Genomic DNA, 27,620 nt, shown 5'->3' with positions numbered 1-27,620 from the left:
AATTATTTCACTATTATTTACAAGCTATCTTACTGCTATTCACAAAATTATTATCTAATTTCACTCCTCAAATTAAATTAGACCTAACACACAATTGCGACATGTAATTAAGGAAAGTTCAACAAAAGTTCAGTCAATTCTTTAACTTTTGTACGCTACTCTTTAATGACAAACGCTGCTACTTGTCTTTTAAAGGAGAGCCCCATGTCCAATATTTATATGCGATAAGGATAGGTAGAACTCAAGGCATTGCAAACACAATGACTTCTTCCATGTCCTTCCTTGGACTCTCTTCTTCCTCCTCTTCTACTGTTAGCTCTATGTGGTTTTACGATGTATTCTTGAGTTTTAGAGGAGATGATACTCGCAATACTTTTACTGCCCATCTCTACCATGCTTTGCTTCAAAATGGCATCCACACCTACATAGATGAGGACGAGCTTAGAAGAGGTGATGAAATCTCACCTGCACTTCTCCAAGCCATTGAAAATTCCCGACTTTCAATTATCGTGCTCTCAGAAAATTATGCATCATCTATTTGGTGTTTGGATGAATTGCTCAACATTCTCAATTGCAAGGAAACAAAGCAACAAATAGTTTTACCTATATTTTACCATGTAAATCCATCGGATGTACGAAATCAAAGAGGTAGTTTTGGAGAAGCTTTGGCTATATGTGTAGGAAAATTCAACAAAGATGTGAAGAAGGTGCAAAGGTGGAAGGCAGCCCTACAAGAAGTGGCCAATTTGGCTGGATACGAGTTGGAAAATGGGTAACTCTAACCACTCTAGTGCCTTTCATTGGAGATTTGTTATTATTATTATTGTTATTATCATTATTATTATTATTATTATTATAACACATCAGTACTTGAGAAAAATAATAGAAATTATTTATTTTCTACACCATATAACTAAAATATAGCTACGGAATGCGCAAGTGTTACAAAATCTTTTTGAAAAAAAGTAAGATCTACTATTAAAAAATTAATTTTGTTTCATGTAAGTATCATATTTACTTACTTTTTTTAAAGAGATTGCGTGGTATTTACACACTTCACGGCTGCAAATATTTTTTCTAAAAAAAAACAGTACTCTTGAAAAGGGAAACAAATTTAAGAATGCATGTAAATGCAATCATGTGTAAAAGATATGAATCTAACAAAAAAAAAGAGCATTACTTGTGGTCAACGCTTGTGTGAATTGGGATTTGGGGAGGGGGGATTCTATACCCTACAACCTACCACTTAATTTTTATTTTACTTTTGGTTGTGAGAAAATAACTTATTAGATTGTGTTACTTGTTTTTCATCTGAAGAGTCCAGCTCATTAATTTATTTGTATGCAGGAATGAATCGAAATTCATCCAAGAAATCGTTCAAGAGGTCTCTAGAATAGTAAATTATTCATATCTAAACATCGCAAAATATCTAGTTGGGATGGAGTCTCGGGTGCAAGACATTGATTTGCTTTTAAGTATCAGGATGAATGACATACGCATGGTGGGAATATTTGGAGTTGGAGGAATTGGTAAGACAACTATTGCCAAAAAGATCTATAACTCAATTTTTTCACAATTTGATGTTCATTGTTTCTTGACAAATGTTAGAGAAACTTCAAACCAAGTGGGTGGTCTGGTCCAAATGCAAAATACACTCCTTAATGAGATTCTAAAAGCCTATAAATGTTTTGATGTTCGTAATGTTGATAGAGGAGTTTATGAGTTAAAGCGCAAACTTTGCTCTAGAAGGGTTCTCTTAATTCTTGATGATGTGGATAAGTTAGTCCAGCTAGAAACATTAGCTGGAGATCGTGATTGGTTTGGTTTAGGAAGTAGAATTATCATAACTACAAGAGATCAGAATTTATTAAATAACCATAAGGTTGATTCAAAATATGAAGTAAAGAGATTGGACCATAATGAAGCTCTTGAGCTCTTTAGTTGGCATGCTTTTGAGGAAGATAAACCTATTGAAGATTATGTGGAACTCTCTAAGCAAGTAATATCATATGCTGAGGGCCTTCCACTAGCTTTAACAGTGCTAGGCTCAGATCTAAGGGGTCAGAGTATAAATCAATGGAGAAGTGTATTGGATAAGTATAAAAGAATTCCTAGCAAAAATATTCAAGAAGTACTCTGTATAAGTTACGATGGATTGGATGATAATGAGAAGGAGATTTTCCTCGATATTGCCTTTTTTTTCAAAGGACAACACATGGATTATGTCGTTAAAATATTAGATAGTTGTGGTTTCTCTCCAGACAATGGTATCAAAAGGCTTATAGATAAGTGTCTTATAACAATTACTATTCACAATACATTGTGGATGCATGACTTGCTACAAGATATGGGCAAAGAAATTGTTCGAAAGGAATCACGCAAAGAACCATGCACACGTAGTAGATTATGGTTTTACGAAGATGTTCGCTATGTACTAGAGGAAAATGTAGTAAGTTCTTAGATTAAAAGCTCTTTTAATACGTGCTTATAAACAAAGATTTTAACGATCTGATTTTACTTGCACTTTTATAAATTGTCTCATTAGGGAACAAACAATGTTGAGGGGATAAAAGTGGTTCTGCCTGAGGGCGATGATCATGACATGATATGCTTGAGTCCCAAATCGTTTGCAAAGATGAAAAGACTCAAATTTTTTATAAGCCATGGTGCACGCTTTTCTGGAAGATCACTTGATTATCTTTCTAATGAATTAAGAGTGATTGATTGGTCAAACTGTCCTTTACAATCTTTGCCATCTAATTTCCGTGGAGAGAAGCTCATTGATTTTCAACTATATGGAGGCCGCATCAAGGACATTAGCGGCCAATTTAAGGTACAATTATTACTTTCAATATTTCCTTTCTTTAAACCTATGTGATCAAGTGAACTTCCTCACGGTTAATATATATTTGTTGTTTTTCAACAAAACTTGACGATAATGAAATTTTCTGAGTGCAAGTTCTTAACCAAAATCTCAAATCTTTCAAGTTGCTCAAATTTACAGGAATTGGATATTTTGGGTTGCGAAAATTTAGTCGAAGTTCATGATTCTGTTGGATTCCTGGATAAGCTTGTTCGTTTGCATCTTTATCACTGCTCCAACCTGAAGAGTTTTCCAAGGCATCTCAAGTTGAGATCTCTACAAGTCCTTACACTTCATAGTTGCTCTAAACTTCAAAACTTTCCAGAAATCGAGTGTAAAATGGAATATTTATGTTTAATCTCATTATTGGGCAGTGCAATAAAAGAATTGCCTTCATCCATTGGGTACCTCACTCCTGCGCTTAAAGAGTTATTTCTGCCTGGACAATGCACAAAACTTATGCATCTCCCTAGTAGCATTCATCAGTTGCAAAATCTGACGGTGGTTTTTCAAACTGACTGTGTTGGATGCTTAACTGGGATTGAATGTTTATCTATAGAAGGCGGCATGGACCTCATGCGTTTTCCAATTAGCGTTCCTCACTGGCAACATCCAAAGAGTTTTTCTCTCGATAAGTATACAAATCTTGCAAAAGAAGAAATAAGTTTAACCATGAGGTACCGGACTGAGCCTAAACATTTCCACGTAACAACATCCGGAATGATTAAGAGGTCTAAACCAGAATCAAGTGCTGAATTACTCCTGATGCCGGTTTATAATTGGTACCTTGACGACTTTTCATTTTATTGCACATCCACTTTGCAAGAGTTAGATCTATCTTGGTGTGATATTGTCAGCCTTCCTCTGGGCATCGAAATCTATTTAGAATTGAGGATTCTCAAATTGCGGCATTGCGAGAAACTTCAAGAAATTCTACTTCTTCCACCAAATATACAAGAGCTATATGCTAGTGAGTGTTTCTCCTTGGAAAGATTCCCAGAAGTATCAACAAAATTTCAATTCCATACATCATGTGGCTTGCGAGACCTAAGATGGATTGATTTGTCCGGTTGCCATAAATTGCTTGCAAATATAGGGAGTCAGGTGCCAAATCCTTTAGTTGTTGAGGTATGTCTCTATTTCTCTCTATTTTTTATAGGTGTTTGTGTTTGCGGATTGCCTTGTGCTTGTGAAAATATGTGATACATGTTTGACAGGAACATATTCAGGACCATTCATGTGGTATTATATTTCCTGGGAATAAGATTCCAAATTGGTTTAGCCATACAAAGGAGCCTTCAAATAGAGATTCGTGTGAATTGAATATTTGTGGGCCCTTATATTTGGATGAAATCATAGGTATTTTTTTCTGTGCTGTTCTTGGATCCAACTCGGATGACTCCCCCTCCGGTATCCGTGTTTCTATAAATGGTAACATGCTGGTAGAAGCAAATTTTGAATTATTAGGAGACTGCGATCATGTATATCTAAATTACTCATTTCCTGAATGTATCGAGCAATGGCTACAGTACCCAACAGGAGAGAATTTGAGGTTTATATTTGATAGCAATGAAGAAGTTGTAGTGATGTTTAAAAGTTGCGGAGTTCACATAATCTATAAGCATGAAGAGAATGAGAGTTTAATAGTTGGGGAGTGCTCAGTAGATTCATCGAGTGGTATCCAGAAGTATCAACAAAATTTCAATTCTATACATCATGTGTCTTGCAAGAGCTAAGATGGATTGATTTGTTCGGTTGCCATAAATTGGTTGCAAATATAGGGAGTCAGGCGCCAAATCCTTCATTTGTTGAGGTATGTCTCTATTTCTCTCTGTGTTTTTTGTAGGTGTTTTGTGTTTGCGAATTGCCTTGTGCTTATGAAAATATGCGATATATGTTTGCCGTACAGGAACATATTCAGGACCATTCATGTGGTATTATATTTCCAGGGAATAAGATTCTAGATTGGTTTAGCCATACTAAGGAGCCTTCAAAAACAGATTCATGCGAATTGGATATTAGTGGACCCTTTTATTTGGATGAAATCATAGGAATTGTTTTCTGTGCTGTTCTTGGATCCAACACGGATGACTCCCCTTCCGATATTCGTGTTTCTATAAACGGTAACATGCTTGTAGAAGCAAATCTTGAATTATTAGGAGACTGGAATCATGTATATCTAAATTACTCATTTCCAGAATGTATCGAGCAATAGCTACGATACCCAACAGGAGACAATCTTAGGTTTATATTTGATAGCAATGAAGAAGCTGCAGTGATGTTTAAAAGTTGTGGAGTTCACATAATCTATAAGCATGGAGAGAATGAGAGTTTAACTGTTGGGGAGTGCTCAGTAGATTCATCGAATGGTATCGAACTTTGTAAGAGACGCCGAGATGATGAAGACCGCAACTTGGAATTCAATGGGTATCCACAACACAAGATGTGCTCTCAAAACTTGAGCAATTCAAATGTGGTTGTCGATTTTGCAGATGTTGATGTTGATTTCGCAGTAGTAGAAGGAGGCTCTGAGGGAAGTTTAAAAGAAGAAGAAGTACTTGCCTCTCAATCTGCATCCCAAGAAGGCCAAGCCAATTCAGAGAAGCTGGCTTACTAGGCACTAGGTTAGTGTCTTTGCATTGATAAAATTCCCCAATATGGCTTTTTTTTTTTATTGGATTGGTTTCATGATATTAATGGTGTGTACAAGTATTTTGCACTGCCGGTGCAAAAGGGTTTCGCAAATGATCGAACCCTAGACTTGTTTGTGTGGTCGGTGTTGTCGTAACATGGTAATTGTGTGCTCGGTGTTGCCCCATCCATCCACTTGCAGCCTCCTTTTTTACTTCATCGATAATTTTTTGTGCATCCCCTTCAAAAGTTACTCTCTCTGAAACTACTGATCTCTACATGTTTCCATTGCCTTCCACGTAGCACTTGCTTTAGCTAACTCAACACTTCCAAGAAAGTTCTTATCTACACACAAAGAGAAAATGATCTCCCCTTCATGATTTCTTGCTACCACTCCTATACCCTTTTTTTGCTCTTCCTTATTCAATGCTGCATCAAAGTTAATTTTTGTGAAGCTCTCAGTGGGTGGTAACCAATTAGTTTCTCTTCTTCTCATGCCAGGTTCAATCTGTTGCTCTCTTTTCTCCTCCTCAGCTTGTTGAAAGACTTTCAGCTTTACTAAAGCCTTGTGAAGAACCATGCATGGAACATCAAATTTATCTTCAAAAACTGCTTTATTTCTTCTAGACCAAATACCTGCAAATATTACAAATATTTCTTCTATTTCTTCTGATTAAAAATCTGCTACAGTTTTTCCCATAGCTGGGAAAATTATATGGAACTTAATTAATACGCTTTAATTAGTTGGTTTATTGGTTCTTATATATATATATAAATATAATCGAAGTATACCAGAAAATCCAGTAGTTAACAATTCAACTGTCTCAGTTTGACTAAGATTATTGTGGACATAAGCATTTGCAACTATAGACATCTTATTCATGATATTGAAGATTTCTTGTTTAGAGAATCCGTCAATATTCCATTCATAAATGTTGTCAAAAGAAACGGTAAACTATGTTATATATATATATATATATATGTGTGTGTGTGTGTGTATATAATTAATATGTTAGGTGATCATGGGATTTTTTGATGTTGGGGTATTAATTTGGATTAATTAATTGCCTTTCTTGTATTTCTTGGCACTACACAAAATTATATTATTCTTTCCTCTAAACAGATATGATGGATTAAATGATGAGTCTCTGTCTCTCTATCCTGAAACCTTAATTAATTAATTAGTAGTACTATTAATAATCCTATCAACCAAATGCATAACTCATGATGACAAAATTATAAGTAAATGCACGAACAGACCTAATTTCCACTTATGTTTTCATTGGATACAATTTTTCCATTCACTCCGAATTAATTAATGATGATGCGTGAAGTATATATGTTAATAGTTTAAAAATATATATCTTTTGTCAAAGCTTTGCAGGTGAATTTTACTTCTGATCAGCTGGCTGAAGGAGCTGAATTTGAAGTTAGGATTTGGAGCGCAAACGAAACCATAACTTGTGTTCTTAGTCAAGACTGGATGAACCATTAAACAACACAGGCGATACGCTGAAATTGAGTTCACTTTATTGTTTTAAAAAAATCAATTTATATATGTACAAATGTGTATGATACATGGCTTAAGAATGGTTGTTGTTCTTCTTCCTTTCTCCGACTTCTCTGTAATTGAACCTCTCTGGTGAATGGTACTTACGCGTACAGAGAGCTAGGGCTGACGCCTTTCAAGGAGCTTCTTTCTCTTCCTTTTACTCTTCGTTGTATCACCGTAATGAAATTTTGGTAAGGAAATCCGAGCTTTAGTTTTGTGTTTATACCGTTGTTACGTAACTTGTACATTGGTAATTGTTGGAAGATGGTGCTGCCACTAGTTACATGATTGAACTGATAATTAATGTGTCTGCTGTTTGGGTTAATGTGTGGTTGCTTTGGGGTTTGACGTGCGGCTGGTTGGGCTGTATAAACAGTGATGTTAAAACCGAATTTGAACAGTGGGTGATACACGACGGAAAGAATGCTATCAAACGGGGTACATACCTCGGCGGCGGGGATGTATGTCGACTCCGGTGGCCTAAGTTAGTCACGGCTTAAATCTAAAAAGGGAAGTGCTACTGTGAGAGGGAGAACCCGAGAGGTTAGCAAGATAGCATGTAGCGGAGAAAAAAAATGAGAGAGAAAGATGTAGAGATCGAGATGAAGGGGCTTACCGGCGTTATAACAGCAGCAGTGCAGAACAGAGATGGAGGCTCCAGCAGCAAAACCCACACACAGGGTGCCTCAACATACTGAGTATATCATGAAGAACACGTAAATCTTGGGCCAAGGCTTAAACATCGTGAGAGAGAGGGAGACAGAGAGGTGCTTACTGGTGTGGCAGCGCGCCGCGGTGTACGGAGGCTGGAACCAAATGGAGATGAGCGAGAAAAGCCTAGGGACGTGCTATGACTCATGCAAAAAAAAAAAAAAACAATAGAACCGATTGAAAACAGAGAACGACAGTGAGAGAGATAGAGAGTGAGAGATCTGAAATGAAGTACGGCACGAGAGTAACTAAAATGGGAGACGAGAAGTGGGCGTCGGCAGAGGGGAGAGGAAAACATGGGGAAGAGATGGAAGGGACTCAACGGTGCGTTTGGCGCCATTTTTTTTTTTTTTTCAGGGTGGGCTTGTTTTAAAACATGGGCTTGGATCTGGGCCTAGAATCAGACCGGGTGTTACATTAAGTTCATGGATTGGTAATGAAAAAATATCTAATCTCATGTTATAAGATGATGAGAATATAACTTTTAATCATTTAATATCATATTTAATTATCATATTTAATAAGGTAAGCCAACTCGTGTATGATATATATGTTGAGAAAAAATATTTGTAACTACGAATTATGTAACTACTGTGTAATCGTTTTGAAAAAAATAAATAAACATAAGACATATGAAAAAAAAATTAATTTTTTAATAATAAATCTCATTTTTTTTCAAAATGATTATACGATATTTATGCACTCGACGGTTACACATACAATTACTCATATGTACCCAACTTGACGGTTACACATACAATTACTCATATTTATCCAACTCATCATGTGATTGGGTGGAGTAGTTCTAGTACCAAAACGAGTGGTTGAGGCTAGCTAGTGCCCTTGAACCACAGGAAATTAATTAATGTGAAACAATAAACATAGCCCGCACCCTGCGTATACGACCGGCCTCCATCATCATCCACTCATGCTGATCTGTACCATGTCTTTGTTTCTTTAGCCCGTCTTTTGGGATATTTTTTTGTGCTTCAGAAATTCAACGATATGGACGTAAAAAATCACAAGACTTCAAACATCCAATTTATGAACCAAAATTATCTAAAATGCTGACCAGAATTATGAACCCAAAACGTGTTGAAGCACGGAATAAGTAATTCAACGTACGAGTCTTTGATCATGCAGCTAATTAATTATTTTGTTATTTTGTATATATTAGAGTTATAGAGTTTTAATCTTATCTTTTAAAAATTTTTTTATTTCATTATAACTCATTTATTAATTGATAAGTTTTGAATTATTTCAAACTCTATTAAAATAGGTGTGTTAGACATAAAATTTAAATAAAACTCTTACAACACGAACCCAAGAGCAGCAGACGGCAGACCCAAAAATCACAGGGGAGGGGGCGAGAGAGACAAAAGGAGGAGAGCAAAGAGAGAACCTATGGACGTTGGAGAGAATGAAGTACGGCACGAGAGTAACTGAAATGTGAGACGAGAAGTGGGCGTCGCCACGTCGGCATAGGGGAGAGGAAAACGTAGGGAAAAGATGGAAGGGACTAAACGGTTCGTTTAGCGCCTCCATTTTTTTTTCTCAGGGTGGGCTTGTTTTAAAGCATGGGTTCGTATATATGGACTTGAGCTAGCGTGCATGGACTCCGGTCAATAATATTATACAGATAATATTCAAATATTAATATCATGAGTTTGATCTAATTTATTTATTTACTTTTTGGTAAGTAAAACCAGAAACTTTATTGGCATCAGTTAGAGATTATGAAATCCATGTCCATGTTATTGAGAAGTCCTACACGACTTAGGAACAAATCCATCTAAGACTTTATAAGGAGTTATCATACTCCTCCTATAAGATCTTTTAAAGACAGAAATTAGTATTTCTATATAGTATCAGAGCAAGCTAACCTATAATCGATGATGGACTCTTGCAACCTATCCACGATGATGGTATTGGAAATACTGACCTACACGTGAGAAAGTGTATTAAGAAGTCTCACACGACTTAGGGACAAACTCATCTTGAATTTTATAAAGAATTACCATACTCCTCCTATAATGCATTTTAAGGGAAAAAATGAGTGTTTCTATACATGTGTGTGCACATGAAGGACATAGCAATCCAACCTTTCCCTAATCTTCTTGAAAAGATTTTATGGGCTGCCAGCAAATTATAGTTTGGTATCCTTGGAGAAATGTGGACACCGATACATGATGCAGGATCTCAATCCAGTCCAGAAAAAAGGAGCCAAGGCAGTCTAATTCATAGTGTTGTGGGGAAAAAAAAGCAATGATAAAAGAGTAAAAGCAAATTAGTTACACGATACAAAATTAACGTACTTTGACGACATGCCTACGTAGAGCTGCAGTGTGTGCCAAGGAAGTGTGTAGCGAAGTTGCGTGGGAAGTTTCTGGCTAAGCCAACTTGCAATTCCATTTATACGGTTTTGAATTGAAGTCCTTCCACGTTAATTAAACAAACGTCAAAATCAAACAGTACCCATTAAGATCGTTCTATGGAATTTCTTCTATGAAGTACTTTAGACTTTTCAGATTCCGTAACGTGGTAGAATTGAAATACATAAACATTGTATAGTCGCTTTGAAAAATAGTATTGAATTATTTGTATGAAGTATTTTAGACTTTTCAGATTTCGTAACGTGGTAGAATTGAAGATTTATCACATCAAAGGAAAGGACGTTGGCCCAAAAAATTAAGAATAATACTACATACAGTTTATAAAATATGCAAGCATCATGCAGTCGCTTTGAAAAAGAATAAGGTCTATTATTAAAAAATTAATTTTCTTTTCATGTGAATCTCATATTTATTCACTTTTTTTTAAAATAATTACATAATACTTACATACTCACAACTTCAAGCATCATTTCTTAAAATTTAAATATGATGTTGTGGCAGTATCTATGCATGGCTGATGTCGAAAGAAGCCATTGCTTTCAGATCTGAGAGGGAAGTCATCCACTGGTGTTACAATAAGTTTCTATATCATGATGCTGGAGCATGGCTTATCCTCAGTGAAGGGAAGTTAAGTTTACAGCAAGATCGATGGAATTTATTTAAATATTATAAGTACTCTGCCATATTCTTGTTTCTATTTTAGCTTTGCCATTCTCGGGGGTTGTGGTTTGTTTGTTTTTTTAAACAAATATTATTTATACTTATAATTTTATGCGCATAATGATATATACTGTTTTTAAAATTAATTATGAAGAATTTAAAATTAAAGTTAAAAATAAAAAATTAATAAAATTAAATTAAATATTTAATATGTATAATATTATGCATAAAGTTAATTATAAATAGATTAAGACAATTTTTTTTTAAATCTGGAATTAAGCACTTTCACAATTTCGTACATGATAAATTAATTAATTTACTGCTCATTGATAGTTTGATGACTGTCAGGTTTGGGGCCTCAAATGAGACACAAAATTATCATTTGATTTCATTTCCTCTTATTTTCAAACATAATTTAAATACAAAATTTTTAAACTAACCATTACAATTTTTTCAAATTTTTAAATAAAAAATAAGAAAAATTCAAACTTTTTCAAATTTTCAAACATAAATAATATTCTAAAACTATATTTTTATAATATTTTTTATTCAACTTTTTCTCTTTTTTTTCAAAATTTAAAAGATAATCAATTCAAATTATTTCACTATTATTTATAAATTATCTTATTATTATTTAAAAAGATAAAAATCTAAATTATCTAATGTCACATCCAGCAAGGCAAGGCAACTCAGGCATGATATATATGTATCCAACTCATCATGTGATTATTTAAAAAAAAAAAAAGGAACTCATCATGTGATTGGGTGGAGTAGTTCTAGTACCGAAACGAGTGGTTCAGGCTAGCTATTTCCCGTGAGCCACAGGAAATCAATTAATGTGAAACGATGAACACAGCCCGCACCCTACGTATACGACCGGCCACCATCATCATGATCTACTCATGCTGATCTGTATCATGTCTTTGTTTGTTTAGCCCGCCTTTTGGGATAGTTTTTTGTGCTTCAGAAATTCAACGATATGGACATAAAAAATCACATGACTTTAAACATCCAATGATTTATGAACCAAAATTATCTAAAATGCCGGCCAGAATTATGAACCCAAAATGTGTTGAAGCACGGAAGTAATTCAACGTACGAGTCTTTGATCATGACTTATAATATAAACGCGTATACATGGACTTGAGCTAGCGTCCATGGACTCCGGCCAATAATATTATACCGATAATATTCAAATATTAATATCATGAGTTTGATCTTTATTTATTTACTTTTTGATAAGTAAAACCAGAAACTTTATTGGCATCAGTTAGGAGATTATGGATTCCATGTCCATGTGTGTGCACATGAAGGACATAGCAATCCAACCTTTCCCTAATCTTCTTCAAGAGATTTTAATCTGGAAGTACTTTCACAATTTTGTACACTGATAGACTAATTACTCTATTGCTCATTGATAGTTTGATGACGGGCGGGTTTGAGACCTTAGATGAGATACAAAATTATCATTTTATCTTATTTTCAAACATAATTCAAATACAAAATTTTTAAACTAATTATTATAATTTTTCCAAACTTTCAAAGAAAAAATTAAAAACAATTCCAACTTTTTACAAATTCTCAAACAAAAATAATATTCTAAAACTATATTATTACAATATTTAATTTTATAATATTTTTTATTCAACTTTTTCTTTTTCATTTCTCAAAATCTAAAAAATTATTAACTCAAACTATTTCACTACTATTCCCAAATTCTCATATCATCTAACTCGTTTGGTTCAACTTATAAAATTTCAATTCTCAAACTCAAAATTATCATCTCACCATTATAACTTTTTCAAATCCTTATACAAAATATAATAAATAATTCAATTTTTTTTAACTTTTTCAAATCCTAAAATAATAATAATATTAAAATATAATATTTTAATATTTCATCCTTAAACTCAAAATTCTCATTACAAAATTTTCACTTACCAAAAATACATCTGCGACGTGTAATTGAGGAAAGTTCAACAGTTCAGTGTACAAAGAATTGACTGCTTTTAACTTTCATACGCTACTCTCTAAGTTGTCTTTTTAAGGAGAGCCCCATGCATGTCCAATATTTCTGTGCAGTAAGAACTAAGGAGAATTCAGGGCATTGCGAACACAATGACTTGTTCCATGTCCTTCCATGCACTCTCTTCTTCCTCCTCTTCTACTGTTATATCTCCGTGGTTTTACGATGTATTCTTGAGCTTTAGAGGAGAAGATACTCGCAATACTTTTATTGCCCATCTCCAGCATGCTTTGCTTCAAAATGGCATCCACACCTACATAGATGAGGACAAGCTTAGAAGAGGTGATGAAATCTCACATGCACTTCTCCAAGCCATTGAAAATTCACGACTTTCAATTATCGTGCTCTCAGAAAACTATGCATCATCTACTTGGTGCTTGGATGAATTGCTCAACATTCTCAATTGCAAGGAAACAAAGCAACAAATAGTTTTGCCTATATTTTACCATGTAAATCCATCGGAAGTACGAAATCAAAGAGGTAGTTTTGGAGAAGCTTTAGCTGTATGTGTAGGAAAATTCAACGAAGATGTGAAGAAGGTGCAAAGGTGGAAGGCAGCCCTACAAGAAGTGGCCAATTTGGCTGGATACGAGTTGGAAAATGGGTAACTCTAACCACTCTTCTGCCTTTCATTGGAGATTTGTTATTATTATTATGATTATTATAACACATCAGTACTTGAGAAAAATAATTGACATTATTTATTTTCTACACCATATAACTAAAATATAGCTATGGAATGCACAAGCGTTACGAAATCTTTTTGAAAAAAAGTAAGATCTACTATTAAAAAATTAATTTGTTTCATGTAGGTTTCATATTTACTTACCTTTTTCAAAGAGATTGTGTGACACTTACATACTTTACGGTTGCAAATATTATTTTTTTTTATAAAAAAAGTACTCTTGAAAATGGAAACAAATTTAAGAATGCATGTAAATGCAATCATGTGTAAAAGATATGAATCTAACAAAAAAGAGAGCATTACTTGTGGTCAACGCTTGTGCAGATTGGGATTTGGGAAGGGGGGATTCTATACCCTACAACCTACCACTAATATTTTATTTTACTTTTGGTTGTGAGAAAAATACTAATTAGATTATGTTGCTTGTTTTTCATGTGAAGAGTCCAGCTCATTAATTTATTTGTATGCAGGAATGAATCGGAATTCATCCAAGAAATTGTTCAAGAGGTCTCTAGACTGGTAAATTATTCATATCTAAACATAGCAAAATATCTAGTTGGGATGGAGTCTCGTGTGCAAGACATTGATTTGCTTTTAAGTATCGGGATGAATGACATACGCATGGTGGGAATATTTGGAGTTGGTGGAATTGGTAAGACAACAATTGCCAAAAAAATCTATAACTCAATTTTTTCACAATTTGATGTTCATTGTTTCTTGACAAATGTTAGAGAAACTTCAAACCAAGTGGGTGGTCTAGTCCAAATGCAGAATACACTCCTTAATGAGATTCTAAAGGCCTCTAAATGTTTTGATGTTGGTAACGTTGATAGAGGAGTTTATGAGTTAAAGCGCAGGCTTTGCTCTAGAAGAGTTCTCTTAATTCTTGATGATGTGGATGAGTTAGTCCAGTTAGAAACATTAGCTGGAGGTTGTGATTGGTTTGGTTTAGGAAGTAGAATCATCATAACTACAAGAGATCAGAATTTATTAAATAACCATAAGGTTTATTCAAAATATGAAGTAAAGAGATTGGACCATAATGAAGCTCTCGAGCTTTTTAGTTGGCATGCTTTTGAGGAAGACAAACCTATAGAAGATTATGTGGAACTCTCTAACCAAGTAATACAATATGCTGAGGGTCTTCCACTAGCTTTAACAGTGCTAGGCTCAGATCTAAGGGGTCAGAGTATAAATCAATGGAGAAGTGTATTGGATAAGTATAAAAGAATTCCTAGCAAAAATATTCAAGAAGTACTCTGTATAAGTTACGATGGATTGGATGATAATGAGAAGGAGATTTTTCTCGATATTGCCTTTTTTTTCAAAGGACAACACCTGGATTATGTCGTTAAAATATTAGATAGTTGTGGTTTCTCTCCGAACAATGGTATCAAAAGGCTTATAGATAAGTGTCTCATTACAATTACTATTCACAATACATTGTGGATGCATGACTTGCTACAAGATATGGGCAGAGAAATTGTTCGAAAGGAATCATGCAAAGAACCAGGCGCACGTAGTAGATTATGGTTTCATGAAGATGTTCGTTATGTACTAGAGGAAAATGCAGTAAGTTCTTAGATTAAAAGCTCTTTTAATTGAACATTTTTTACTAGTGAAACTTACATGAAAAGTATTGAATTTCTTTTTAGAACAAATGGAAAAGAAATGCATATTAAATAAACTATCATATATGTATCGATAGATAATATGATCATTTTTTATATTTCCAACTTAAAGTAATGCATTTAACTAATTAGGGGAATCATTAAATCATCATACTTAAATGTCCTTTAAAGATATATAATCATCCCTTTTCAAAGACTAGAATGAGTTTTTTTAATCATGAGTATATTGCCTTCATGACTTATATGAATGTATAGTTAATAATGACAAGTAAATTTGAAAAAAGACAAATTTTGAATATTAATTGTAATGGATATTATAGTTTTGATATTATAATTTTAATAAGTGCTTAGAAACAAAGATTTTAACGATCTGACATTACTCGCAACCTTATGAATTGTCTCGTTAGGGAACAAACAATGTTGAGGGGATAAAATTAGTGGTTTTGCCTGAGAGCGATGATCATGACATGATACGCTTGAGTCCCAAATCGTTTGCAAAGATGAGAAGACTCAGATTTTTTATAAGCCGTGGCGCACACTTTTCTGGAAGATCACTTAATTATCTTTCTAATGAATTAAGAGTGCTTGATTGGTCAAACTGTCCTTTACAATCTTTGCCATCCAATTTCCATGGAGAGAAGCTCATTGATTTTAAACTGTATAGAGGCCGCATCAAGGAGATTAGCGGCCAATTTAAAGTACAACTATTACTTTCAATATTTCCTTTCTTTAAATCCATGTGTTCATGTGAACTTCCTCAAGGTTAATATATATATTTGTTGTTTTTCAACAGAACTTGATGATAATGAAATTTTCTGAGTGTAAGTTCTTAACCAAAATCTCCAATCTTTCAAGTTGCTCAAATTTAAAGGAATTGGATATTATGGATTGTGAAAATTTAGTCGAAGTTCATGATTCTGTTGGATTCCTAGATAAGCTTGTTCGTTTGCGTCTTTATCAATGCTTCAACCTGAAGAGTTTTCCAAGGCGACTCAGGTTGAGATCTCTAGAAGTCCTTACACTTTATTATTGCTCAAAACTTCAAAACTTTCCAGAAATCGAGTGTAAAATGGAATATTTATGTTGCATCTCATTATGGGGCACTGCAATAAAAGAATTGCCTTCATCCATTGGGTACCTCACTCCTGCGCTTAAAGAGTTATTTTTGCCCGGACAATGCACAGAACTTATGCGTCTCCCTAGTAGCATTCATCAATTGCAAAATCTAAAGGTGATTTGTCTCAGCGAGTGTATTAATGGATGCTTTACTGGCATTGAACGTTTAGATATAGAAGGCTGCATGGACCTGATGCATTTCCCAATCAGCATTCCTAATTGCCAACATCTGACGAGTCTTTCTTTCGATAATTATACAAATCTTGCAATAGAAGAACTAAGTTTATCCTTTCGGTACACTCATGGGTTTAAACATTTCCACCTAACAACATCCAGAACGATTAAGAGGTCTGAACCAGAATCAAGTGCTGAATTACTCCCGATGCCGATTTATAATTGGTACCTTGACGACTTTTCATTTTATTGCACATCCACTTTGCAAGAGTTAGATCTATCTAGGTGTGCTATTGTGAACCTTCCTCTGAATATCGAAAGCTTTGTTGAATTGAGGATTCTCAAATTGTGGCATTGCAAGAAACTTCAAGAAATTCTACATCTTCCACCAAATATACAAGAGCTATATGCTAGTGAGTGTTTCTCCTTGGAAAGATTTCCAGAAATATCAACAAAATTTCAATTCTATACATCATGTGTCTTGGAAGAGCTAAGATGGATTGATTTGTCCGGTTGCCATAAATTGGTTGCAAATATAGGGAGTCAGGTGCCAAATCCTTCATTTGTTGAGGTATGTATCTATTTCTTTCTGTGTTTTTTGTAGGTGTTTTGTGTTTGTGGATTGCCTTGTGCTTATGAAAATATGCGATATATGTTTGACGTACAGGAACATATTCAGGACCATTCATGTGGTATTATATTTCCAGGGAATAAGATTCCAGATTGGTTTAGCCATACTAAGGAGCCTTCAAAAAGAGATTCGTGTGAATTGGATATTAGTGGACCCTTTTATTTGGATGAAATCATAGGAATTGTTTTCTGTGCTGTTCTTGGATCCAACACGAATGACTCCCCCTCCGGTATTCGTGTTTCTATAAACGGTAACATGCTTGTAGAAGCAAATCTTGAATTATTAGGAGACTGGAATCATGTATATCTAAATTACTCATTTCCAGAATGTATCGAGCAATGGCTACGATACCCAACAGGAGACAATCTGAGGTTTATATTTGATAGCAATGAAGAAGCTACAGTGATGTTTAAAAGTTGTGGAGTTCACATAATCTATAAGCATGGAGAGAATGAGAGTTTAACAGTTGGGGAGTGCTCAGTAGATTCATTGAAAGGTATCAAACTTTCTAAGAGACGTCGAGATGATGAAGACCGCAACTTGGAATTCAATGGGTATCCACAACACAAGATGCGCTCTCAAAACTTGAGCAATTCAAATGTGGTTGTCGATTTTGCAGATGTTGATGGTGATTTCGCAGAAGCAGAAAGAGGCTCTGAGGGAAGTTTAAAAGAAGAAGTACTTGCCTCTCGATTTGCATCCCAAGAAGGCCAAGCCAATTCAGAGAAGCTGGCTTACTAGGCACCAGGTCAGTGTCTTTGCGTTGATAAAATTTCCCAATTTGGTTGTTTTTTTTTTATTGGAATTGTTTCATGATATTAATGGTGTGTACAAGGATTTTGCACTGCCGATGCAAAAGGGTTTCGCAAATGATCGGACCTGGACTTGTTTGTGTGGTCAGTGTTGTCGTGACATGGTAATGGTGTGCTCGGTGTTGCCCCATCCATCCACTTGCAACCTCCTTTTTAGCTTCATCGATAATTTTTTGTGCATCCCCTTTAAAAGTTACTCTCTCTAAAACTGTTGATCTCTACATGTTTCCATTGCCTTCCACGTAGCACTTGCTTTACCTAACTCAACACTTCCAAGAAAGTTCTTAGGTGCACACAAAGAGAAAATGATCTCCCCTTCATGATTTCTTGCTACCACTCATATACCCATTTTTTGCTCTTCCTTATTCAATACTGCATCAAAGTTAATTTATATGAAACTCTCAGTGGGTGGTAACCAGTTAGTTTCTCTTCTTCTCATGCCAGGTTCAATCTGTTGCTCTCTTTTCTCCTCCTCAGCTTCTTGAAAGACTTTCAAGTTTACTAAAGCCTTGTGAAGAACCATGCATTGACCATCAAATTTATCTTCAAAAACTGCTTTATTTCTTCTGGACCAAATACCTGCAAGTATTATAGATATTTCTTCTATTTTCTTTTGATTAAAACTCTGCTACAGTTTTTCCCACAGCTAGGAAAATTATATGGAAATTAATATGCTTTAATTAGTTGGTTTATTGGTTCTTATATATATATATATATATATAATCAAAGTATACCAGAAAATCTAGTAGTTAATAATTCAACTGTCTTAGTTTGACTGAGATTATTGTGGACATAAGCATTTGTAACTATAGATATCTTATTCATGATATTGAAGAATTCTTGTTCAGAGAATCCGTCAATATTCCATTTATAAATGTTGTCAAAATAAACAGTAAACTGTGTTATATATATTATTAATATGTTAGGTGATCATGGCATTTTCTGATATTGGGGTATTAATTTGGATTAATTAATTGCCTTTCTTGTATTTCTTGGCACTACACAAAATTATATTATTCTTTCCTCTAAACATTCATGATGGATTAAATTATGAGTCTCTGTCTCTCTATACTGAAACCTTAATTAATTAATTAGTAGTACTATTAATAATCCTATCAACCAAATGCACAACTCATGATGACAAAATTATAAGTTAATGCACGTACAGACCTAATTTCCACTTAATGTTTTCATTGGATACAATTTTTCCATTCACTCTGAATTAATTAATGATGATGCCTGAAGTATATATGCTAATAGTTTAAAAATATAAATATCTTTTGTCAAAGCTTTGTAGGTGAATACTGAATTCTACTTCTGATCAGTTGGCTGAAGGAGCTAAATTTGAGGTTAGGATTTGGAGCGCAAACAAAACCATAACTTGTGTTCGAAGGACTGGATGAACCATTAAACAGCACAGGCGATATGCTGAAATTGACTTCACTTCATTGTTTTAAAAAAATCAATTTATATATGTACAAATGTGTATGATAAATGGCTTAGGAATGGTTCTTGTTCTTCTTCTTTCGCCGACTTCTCTGTAATTGAACCTCTGTGGTGAATGGTACTTACGCTTACAGAGAGGGTGACGCCTTTCAAGGAGCTTCTTTCTCTTCCTTTTACTCTTCGTTATATCACCGTAATGAAATGTGGGTAAGGAAATCCGAGCTTTAGTTTTGTGTTTATACCGTTGGTAATTGTTGGACTAGTTACATGATTGAACTGATAATTAATGTGTCTGGCTGTTTGGGTTAATGTGTGGTTGCTTTGGGGTTTGACGTGCGGCTGGTTGGGCTGTATAAACAGTGATGTTAAAACCGAATTTGAACAGTGGGTGATACACGTCGGAAAGAATGCTATCAAACGAGGTACATACCTTGGCGGCGGGGATGTATGTCGACTCCGGTGGCGAGAGAGAGAGAGAGAGAGAGAGAGAGAGAGAGAGAGAGAGAGAGAGAGAGAGAGAAATGTACAGATCGAGATGAAGGGGCTAACCGGCGTTATAACAGCAGCAGTGCAGAACAGAGATGGAGGCTCCAGCAGCAAAACCCACACACAGAGTGCCTCAACGTACTGAGTATATTATGAAGAACACGTAAATCTTGGGCCAAGGTTTAAACATCGAGAGAGAGAGGGAGACAGAGAGATGCTTACTGGTGTGGCAGCGCGCCGCGGTGTACGGAGGCTGGAACCGAATAGAGATGAGCGAGGAAAGCCTAGGGACTTGCTATGGCACATGCCAAAAAAAAAAAAAAACAATGGAACCGATCGAAAACAGAGAACGACAGTGAGAGAGCTAGAGAGAGAGAGAGGTCTGAAAATTTAGAGAGAGAAGCTGAAATGCTGGAGTGCGGGAGGGGAGAAAAGAGAGACTGAGATGCTTACCGTCGTTCCATCAAAAATCCGGCGAGGAAATTTGTAGGCGAAACGAACCCAAGGAGCAGGAGACCGCAGACCCAAAAATCACAGGTAAGGGACCGAGAGAGAGACGAAAGGAGGAGAGCAAAGAGAGAACCTATGGACGTTGAAGAGAATGAAGTACGGCACGAGAGTAACTAAAATGGGAGACCAGAAGTGGCCGTCGGCTGGGGGAGAGGAAAACGTGGGGAAGAGATGGAAGGGACTCAACGGTGCGTTTAGCGCCTTTTTTATTTATTTATTTATTTATTTATTTATTTATTTTTTTTTTTTTCAGGTTGGGCTTGTTTTAAAACGTGGACTTGGTTTGAGCCTAGAATCGGACCGGGTGTTACGTACAAGTCCCACTCATGACCAATTTCCAATGGATTGAAAATGAAAAAATATCTAATCACACAAAACGAGTGGTTGAGGATAGCTTAGCTATTTCCCATGAGCCACAGGAAATAAATAAATGTGAAACGATAAACACAGCACGCACCCTACGTTTACGACCGGCCTCCATCATCCACTCGTGTGCTGATCTGTATCATGTGACCATGTCTTTGTTTCTTTAGCCCGTCTTTTGGGATATTTTTTTGTGCTTCAGAAATTCAACGGTATGGACGTAAAAAAATCCCAAAACGTGTTGAAGCAAGGAAGTAATTCAACGTACGAATCTTTGATCATTACTTATAATATTTTAAACTTTTTGAAACTTTTAAATAAAAAATAAAAAACAATTCTAATTTTTTCAAATTCTCAAATAAAAATAATATTCTAAAACTATATTCTTAAATAAAAAATAATATTTTTTTTTCAACTTTTTATTTCTGATTTCTCAAAATTTAAAAATTAATCAATTTAAATTATTTCACTACTATTTACAAACTATCTTACTATTATTTATAAAATTATTATCTAATTTCACTCCTCAAATTAAATCAGACCTAACAGACAACTGCGACATGTAATTAAGTTCAGTGTACACGGAATTGACTACATTTAACTTTTGTACACTATTCGTTAATGATGAACGCTGCTACTTGTCTTTTAAAGGAGAGCCCCATGTCCAATATTTATGTGCGGTAAGGATAGGGTGAACTCAAGGCATTGCAAACACAATGACTTCTTCCATGTCCTTCCGTAGACTCTCTTCTTCCTCCTCTTCTACGGTTACCTCTCTGTAGTTTTACGATGTATTCTTGAATTTTAGAGGAGAAAATACTCGCAATACTTTTATTGCCCATTTCCACTATGCTTTGCTTCAAAATAGCATCCACACCTACATAGATGAGGACGAGCTTAGAAGAGGTGATGAAATCTCACCTGCACTTCTCCAAGCCATTGAAAATTCCCGACTTTCAATTATCGTGCTCTCAGAAAACTATGCATCATCTACTTGGTACTTGGATGAATTGCTCAACATTCTCAATTGCAAGGAAACAAAGCAACAAATAGTTTTACCTATATTTTACCATGTAAATCCATCGGATATACGAAATCAAAGAGGAAGTTTTGGAGAAGCTTTGGCTATATGTGTAGGAAACTTCAACGAAGATGTGAAGAAGGTGCAAAGGTGGAAGGTAGCCCTACAAGAAGTGGCCAATTTGGCTGGATACGAGTTGGAAAATGGGAAACTTTAACCACTCTTCTGCCTTTCATTGGAGATTTATTATTATTATTATTATTATTGTTATTATCCTTATTATTATTATTATTATTATTATTATTATTATTATTATTATTATTATTATAACACATCAATACTTAAGAAAAATAATTGAAACTATTTATTTTCTGCACCATATAACTAAAATATAGCTTCGGAATGCACAAGCATTATGAAATCTTTTTAAAAAAGAGTAAGATCTATTATTAAAAAATTAATTTTGTTTTATGTAAGTATCATATTTACTTACTTTTTTTAAAGAGATTGCGTGGCATTTACACCTTTCACGGTTGCAAATATTTTTTCTAAAAAAAAAACAGTACTCTTGAAAACAGAAACAAATTTAAGAATGCATGTAAATGCAAATATGTGTAAAAGATATGAATCTAACAAAAAAGAGAGCATTACTTGTGGTCAACGCTTGTGCGGGTTGGGATTTGGGGAGGGGGGATTCTATACCCTACAACCTACCACTTAATTTTATTTTACTTTTGGTTGTGAGAAAATAACATATTAGATTATGTTGCTTGTTTTTCATGTGAAGAGTACTCCAGCTCATTAATTTATTTGTATGCAAGAATGAATCGAAATTCATCCAAGAAATCGTTCAAGAGGTCTCTAGAATGGTAAATTATTCATATCTAAACGTCACAAAATATCTAGTTGGGTTGGAGTCTCGTGTGCAAGACATTGATTTACTTTTAAGTATCGGGATGAATGACATACGCATGGTGGGAATATTTGGAGTTGGTGGAATTGGTAAGACAACAATTGCCAAAAAGATCTACAACTCAATTTTTTCACAATTTGATGTTCATTGTTTCTTGACAAATGTTAGAGAAACTTCAAACAAAGTGGGTGGCCTGGTCCAAATGCAGAATACACTTCTTAATGAGATTCTGAAAGCCTCTAAATGTTTTGATGTTGGTAATGTTGATAGAGGAGTTTATGAGTTAAAGAGCAAACTTTGCTCTAGAAGGGTTCTCTTAATTCTTGATGATGTGGATAAGTTAGTCCAGTTAGAAACATTAGCTGGAGATCGTGATTGGTTTGGTTTAGGAAGTAGAATCATCATAACTACAAGAGATCGGAATTTATTAAATAACCGTAAGGTTGATTCAAAATATGAAGTAAAGAGATTGGACCATAATGAAGCTCTTGAGCTCTTTAGTTGGCATGCTTTTGAGGAAGACTTGAATCATGAACCCTTGACGCATTAATCATCAATCTTCTCTCCTGAGGCCGTCAATACCATGATAGGAGCAGAGAACCGTTTTTCTAGTAGGGCTGATTATGAGATTATTACAGAATCAAGAATGCTCAGTAGTCAATATGCTGCCTCTGTTACGATCATGTCTCAGAGGTTAATGGCGAGGGTGAGTGAGATTGATCATCTTAACATGCAAATATCTGAGTTATGACAGAAGCTTGCTAATAAGGATAGTGAGAATAAAATGCTAAAGCAAGAAAACCAATAGTTGATAAAATTTGCAGATTGGTATGCTCATGATCTGCAACCACGAATAGAGGAGCTGGAACGAGAAAGGGTTCAGATACAAGGTCAACATCAGCAGATAACAACAGGGGTTCATCGTTTACTAGAAAAATAGGGACAATCTACTGTTAATCTCGCTGGCTTAGTAAGAAAACTTTTGACAATGTTTGTCCAGCATATCTTGTATTTCTTTTGACTAAATAAGATTTGAAGAGACAATAGTTTGTCTTATTCTTTATGCTATCTCTATAAAATCAGTCCTGAAGTTCATCCAATCCACATCAAGTTTTCTTCAACATTATCGTTTTAAGCCTTCTATTCTTTTCTCAATGGCTCATTCTTCTAACAGTTTTCTAGATCCATCCATGAGGCATTTTGCATCTCAACCTCCTGTCCTTTCTGCAGCTGCCATTGATGCCATGTTGCAGCAAGAAAATAATAATTTGACTAATAAGTCAGATTCTGATGCTATTTATGACTTGGTGAGTTTTGGGACTCACTATTCTTCCTCTATTGTTGCTTTTTCTCAGCGGCTACAAGCCAAAAATCATGAAGTTGAAAAGCTCAAAAAATAAATTATTGTACTTCAACGAATTGTTCAAGAGTCTCACACAAGGGAAGGAATCATTCGGCATAAAAATAAACAGTTGAAATCTTTATTAGATTCTTCATTCCGCTTGCCGGTTCCCATGGATAAGAATGGCATGATATTGTATGAAGAGAATGAGCGTCTCAAACATGAGGCTAAGAATCTCAAGTTTATGTAAAAGTATTTAAAAAATCTATCTCTATTTTTATTGACTCTGGTCTATCTTTTAAGAGATATTCATAGCATGCATCATACCTATTTCTCTTCTAATCATACATAATCTATCTTCTGATAAAGGCTTTGTGAAAATATCTGCTAACTGATCGTGTGTGTTTGTGAACTCTAGTACTATATCGCCTTTCTGCACATGATCTCGAAGAAAATGATATCTTATTTCAATATGCTTAGTTCTAGAATGTTGTATTGGGTTCTTTGAAAGATTTATAACACTTGTATTATCACATTTGATTGGAATGTGATTATACATGAGTTTAAAATCTTTAAGTTGTTGTTTCATGTAGAGAACTCGAGCACAACAACTACCCGCAGCAATATATTCTGCCTCAGCAGTAGATAGTGCAACAAAATTTTATTTTTTACTAAACTAGGAAACTAGTGCATGACCTAAGAAATGACATGCTCTACTAGTACTTTTTCAATCTATTTTACATCCAGCATAATCTGCATTCGTGTAGCTGATTAGATCGAAAGATGTGTACTTAGAGTACCATAACCCTAGGTTAATTGTACCACTAAGATATCTAAGAATGCGCTTAACTGCAATTAAATGTGATTCTTTTGGAGATGATTGAGAGCGTGCACATAAGCACACACTAAACATAATACCTGGTCTACTGGCTGTTAAATATAATAAGCTACCAATCATACCTCGATATATCTTCGAGTCAACTGGCTTACCGGATTTATCTTTATCAAGTTTAGTTGATGGGTTCATTGGTGTTCCAATTTCCTTAGCATTTTCCATCCCAAACTTCTTCAGTAATTCCTTAATATATTTTTACTGTTGATGAATGTCCCACTTTTTGCTTGCTTAATTTGCAATCTGAGAAAGAATGTAAGTTCTACCATCATGCTCATCTCAAATTCTTCCTGCATAGTCTTAGCAAAAACTTGACACATATTTTCATTAGTAGCACCGAATATTATATCATCAACATAAATCTGAATCAAAAGAATATCATCATTTTCATATTTAATGAAAAAAGTTGTGTCGATTTTTCCTCTTGAAAAACTTTTTTCAATTAAGAAACCACTGAATCTCTCGTACCAAGCTCTAGGAGCTTGTTTAAGTCCATATTGTGCTTTTGTGAGTTTGAAAACATGATTTGGGGAAATATGATTTTCAAAACCTGGAGGATGCTCAACATATACCTCTTCATTTATAAAACCATTTAAGAAAACACTTTTAACATCCATTATCTAAAAACCATTTGTTTTTGCTTGTAGATGATTTCATGCATACTTATAAAAATAATTAAAATGATTTTTCTTGGTACCCAAGTTCTTTGGGTCCTTTATTTATTAGTATTAGAAGAAACAAGATTTTTAGGTACCCATATGGCCCTAATAGTCATTGTATGATTTCTTCTAATAGGACAAACATGATAATTATGACCATTTCTATTACAGAAATTGCAAATAGCATGTGACATATATGAAAAAATTGAATGATTATAATAATATCTCTTTTTGACAAAATTATTTTTATGAAAAGAATTTTGAATATTGGTCTTTGATATAGAAGGATTATCAAAAAATTTTTTATAAGGTTTGTATTTTTGTTTTGGCATATATCCCAAACCTGCCTTGTCAAAAACACATCTTTGACTACCAAGAAGTTTTTCAAAATTTCTTTTTCCATTCGTAAAGTTTTCAACAATATTTTCTAAATCAGTTTTCTTCTTATTCACCTCAAGATTTTCATCTTTTAAAACGATATTTTCTTTTCTTAAAATATCAATTTCGTTTGTTAAAGAATAATTTTTCTTTTTCAAAGCAGTATACTTAATACCCAATTTTTTAAGTTCCTCATATACCTCTTCTAAAACATTTTGCAATTCTTCATATGAAAGATCTTCAATATTATCAAGATTTGTTACGTCAATGTCATCTTTAGCCATCAGACAAAGATTTGCTGATTCTCCATTGCTTGCTTTACTATCTGAGCTACTTGAATCATCATCCCATGTAGCTTTCATTGCTTTCTTACCCTTGTTTCGATTTTTCTTTAGCAGAGGACAATCTGGCTTGAGATGACCAGGCTTATTGCATTTATAATAAATTAAAGTGTCATTTTTACCTGAATTTTTCTTGGAAAACTTTTTGAAGGATTTCCTCGGAGGAGTTTTATTTTTCTTTAAGAACCTCTGAATTCTTCTTGTTATCATCGCAACTTCTTCATTTTTGTCTTTATTTTCCTCATTTTCATCACTTTTACTTTCATGAGGAACAACTTTAAGTGCCAAGCTCTTCTTTGGCTTTCCTTCTTCTTCTCCTCTTTTCAATGTGTACTCATGGGTGATAAGTGACCCGATGAGTTCATTCACTTCAAGCTTCTTGAGGTCTCTAGCTTCAAGAATCGCTGTCACTTTTGATTCCCAGCATTTTGGTAGAGAGTTGAGAATTTTTCTTACTATCTCCACCTTAGAATAAACTTTGCCAAGAGCTGTCAAACTGTTTATGATGTTAGTAAAACGAGTGTGCATACTAGAAATAGATTCATCATCATTCATCTTAAACATTTCATATTCATGAGTAAGAATATAAATTTTTGATTCCTTGACTTGCGAAATTACTTCATAAGTAACTTCCAAGTTATCCCAAATTTCTTTTGCCGTAGCACAAGTCATTATTCTATTAATCTCATTTCCATTGAGAGCATTAAATAATAAATTCATAGCAGTTAAATTCAAAATATAAAGTCTATCGTCTTCACGATCAAACTATTTTTCTTCCTTTTTGACCTTTACTCCATTAACCACTTTTGTTGGAATATAAGGTCCATTTACAATACATTTCCAGATTTCTCGACCTTGAGCCTATAGAAATATTCTCATTCTAACTTTCCAGAATGAGTAATTATCTCCACAAAAGAGTGGAGGTCGACTGCTAGATTGACCTTCACCAAATGAAACTGCAATGTTAGCCATAAGATCTTAACTCAAAAGATAGTTAATCTTATAATAGAGCTCTTACCTCTGATACCAATTGTTACTGATCATAGGCCGCACCTATGTCACCTAACAATTGTACCTACCAGACTAGCCGGCCACCGTCTCTACCGGTGCACCGTCACTCATGGTCGGAGAGTCTTGCTTCAGTGACACAGTCACAAGCGAGAGTTTCCATGAATGATCTGTCTGTATGAACAGTACAGATCAACTAGCTCTGATACCAATTGTTGCCCAGATGACTAACATAAGATGGGGGGTGAATTGAGTTGTATTAAAAAAAATGACAATTATAAATCAAATATACAATATAAAATATAAACAAAATACGAAATAGCAATAAATATAAAGAGTAAGGGTAAGAGAGAATCAAACTCAGTATGTTAACGAG

The 27,620-nt window shown here is 34.6% G+C and overlaps 3 protein-coding genes, 1 long non-coding RNA gene and 1 pseudogene across 7 annotated transcripts; 4 read left to right on the top strand and 1 right to left on the bottom strand.

The window, feature by feature from the left end:
* Positions 1-210: 210 nt before the first annotated feature.
* LOC122295448 (disease resistance protein RPV1-like) lies at positions 211-7,119 on the top strand. Of its 4 annotated transcripts, XM_043104471.1 has the most exons (8): positions 211-772; positions 1,348-2,449; positions 2,546-2,833; positions 3,005-3,129; positions 3,238-3,991; positions 4,081-4,676; positions 4,773-5,487; positions 6,871-7,119. In XM_043104471.1, exons 1-6 carry the CDS (start codon positions 261-263, stop codon positions 4,597-4,599), a joined length of 3,300 nt encoding a protein of 1,099 aa, XP_042960405.1. In that variant the 5' UTR covers positions 211-260; the 3' UTR covers positions 4,600-4,676; positions 4,773-5,487; positions 6,871-7,119. The 4 variants fall into 4 exon arrangements, with proteins under 4 accessions (XP_042960405.1, XP_042960403.1, XP_042960402.1 ...); XM_043104469.1 differs by having other exon boundaries at positions 212-772; positions 3,005-3,991; positions 6,879-7,119; XM_043104468.1 differs by having other exon boundaries at positions 212-772; positions 3,005-3,991.
* Positions 7,003-10,127, bottom strand: LOC122295460. Its single transcript, XR_006238084.1, has 2 exons — positions 7,822-10,127; positions 7,003-7,740 (listed from the first exon to the last, which is right to left on the bottom strand). It is a non-coding gene; the product is annotated as an uncharacterized LOC122295460 (long non-coding RNA).
* A 2,675-nt stretch (positions 10,128-12,802) lies between these two features.
* LOC122295459 lies at positions 12,803-19,570 on the top strand (annotated as a pseudogene).
* A 1,741-nt stretch (positions 19,571-21,311) lies between these two features.
* On the top strand, positions 21,312-21,928 carry LOC122297012 (disease resistance protein Roq1-like). Its single transcript, XM_043106800.1, has 2 exons — positions 21,312-21,370; positions 21,499-21,928. Exons 1-2 carry the CDS (start codon positions 21,312-21,314, stop codon positions 21,926-21,928), a joined length of 489 nt encoding a protein of 162 aa, XP_042962734.1.
* A 492-nt stretch (positions 21,929-22,420) lies between these two features.
* On the top strand, positions 22,421-23,347 carry LOC122295455 (disease resistance protein RPV1-like). Its single transcript, XM_043104492.1, has one exon. It carries the CDS (start codon positions 22,578-22,580, stop codon positions 23,172-23,174), a length of 597 nt encoding a protein of 198 aa, XP_042960426.1. The 5' UTR covers positions 22,421-22,577; the 3' UTR covers positions 23,175-23,347.
* The last annotated feature ends 4,273 nt before the right edge of the window (positions 23,348-27,620 follow it).

Source organism: Carya illinoinensis, chromosome 15 (genome assembly GCF_018687715.1).
Source record: "Carya illinoinensis cultivar Pawnee chromosome 15, C.illinoinensisPawnee_v1, whole genome shotgun sequence".
NCBI classification, from domain to species: Eukaryota; Viridiplantae; Streptophyta; class Magnoliopsida; order Fagales; family Juglandaceae; genus Carya; species Carya illinoinensis.
The sequence above is the reverse complement of the archived record's forward strand: the minus strand, read 5'-3'. Positions and strand labels throughout refer to the sequence as shown.

Excerpts from the sequence above, each read along its gene's own strand:
- LOC122295448 (XM_043104469.1), top strand. The coding sequence starts at position 261 with ATGACTTCTTCCATGTCCTTCCTTGGACTCTCTTCTTCCTCCTCTTCT. Across the intron at positions 773-1,347 it reads GGATACGAGTTGGAAAATGG|GAATGAATCGAAATTCATCC; the intron begins GTAACTCTAACC and ends ATTTGTATGCAG. Across the intron at positions 3,992-4,080 it reads CAAATCCTTTAGTTGTTGAG|GAACATATTCAGGACCATTC; the intron begins GTATGTCTCTAT and ends CATGTTTGACAG.
- LOC122297012 (XM_043106800.1), top strand. The coding sequence starts at position 21,312 with ATGATGAACGCTGCTACTTGTCTTTTAAAGGAGAGCCCCATGTCCAAT. Across the intron at positions 21,371-21,498 it reads ATGTCCAATATTTATGTGCG|AGGAGAAAATACTCGCAATA; the intron begins GTAAGGATAGGG and ends CTTGAATTTTAG.
- LOC122295455 (XM_043104492.1), top strand. The coding sequence starts at position 22,578 with ATGGTAAATTATTCATATCTAAACGTCACAAAATATCTAGTTGGGTTG.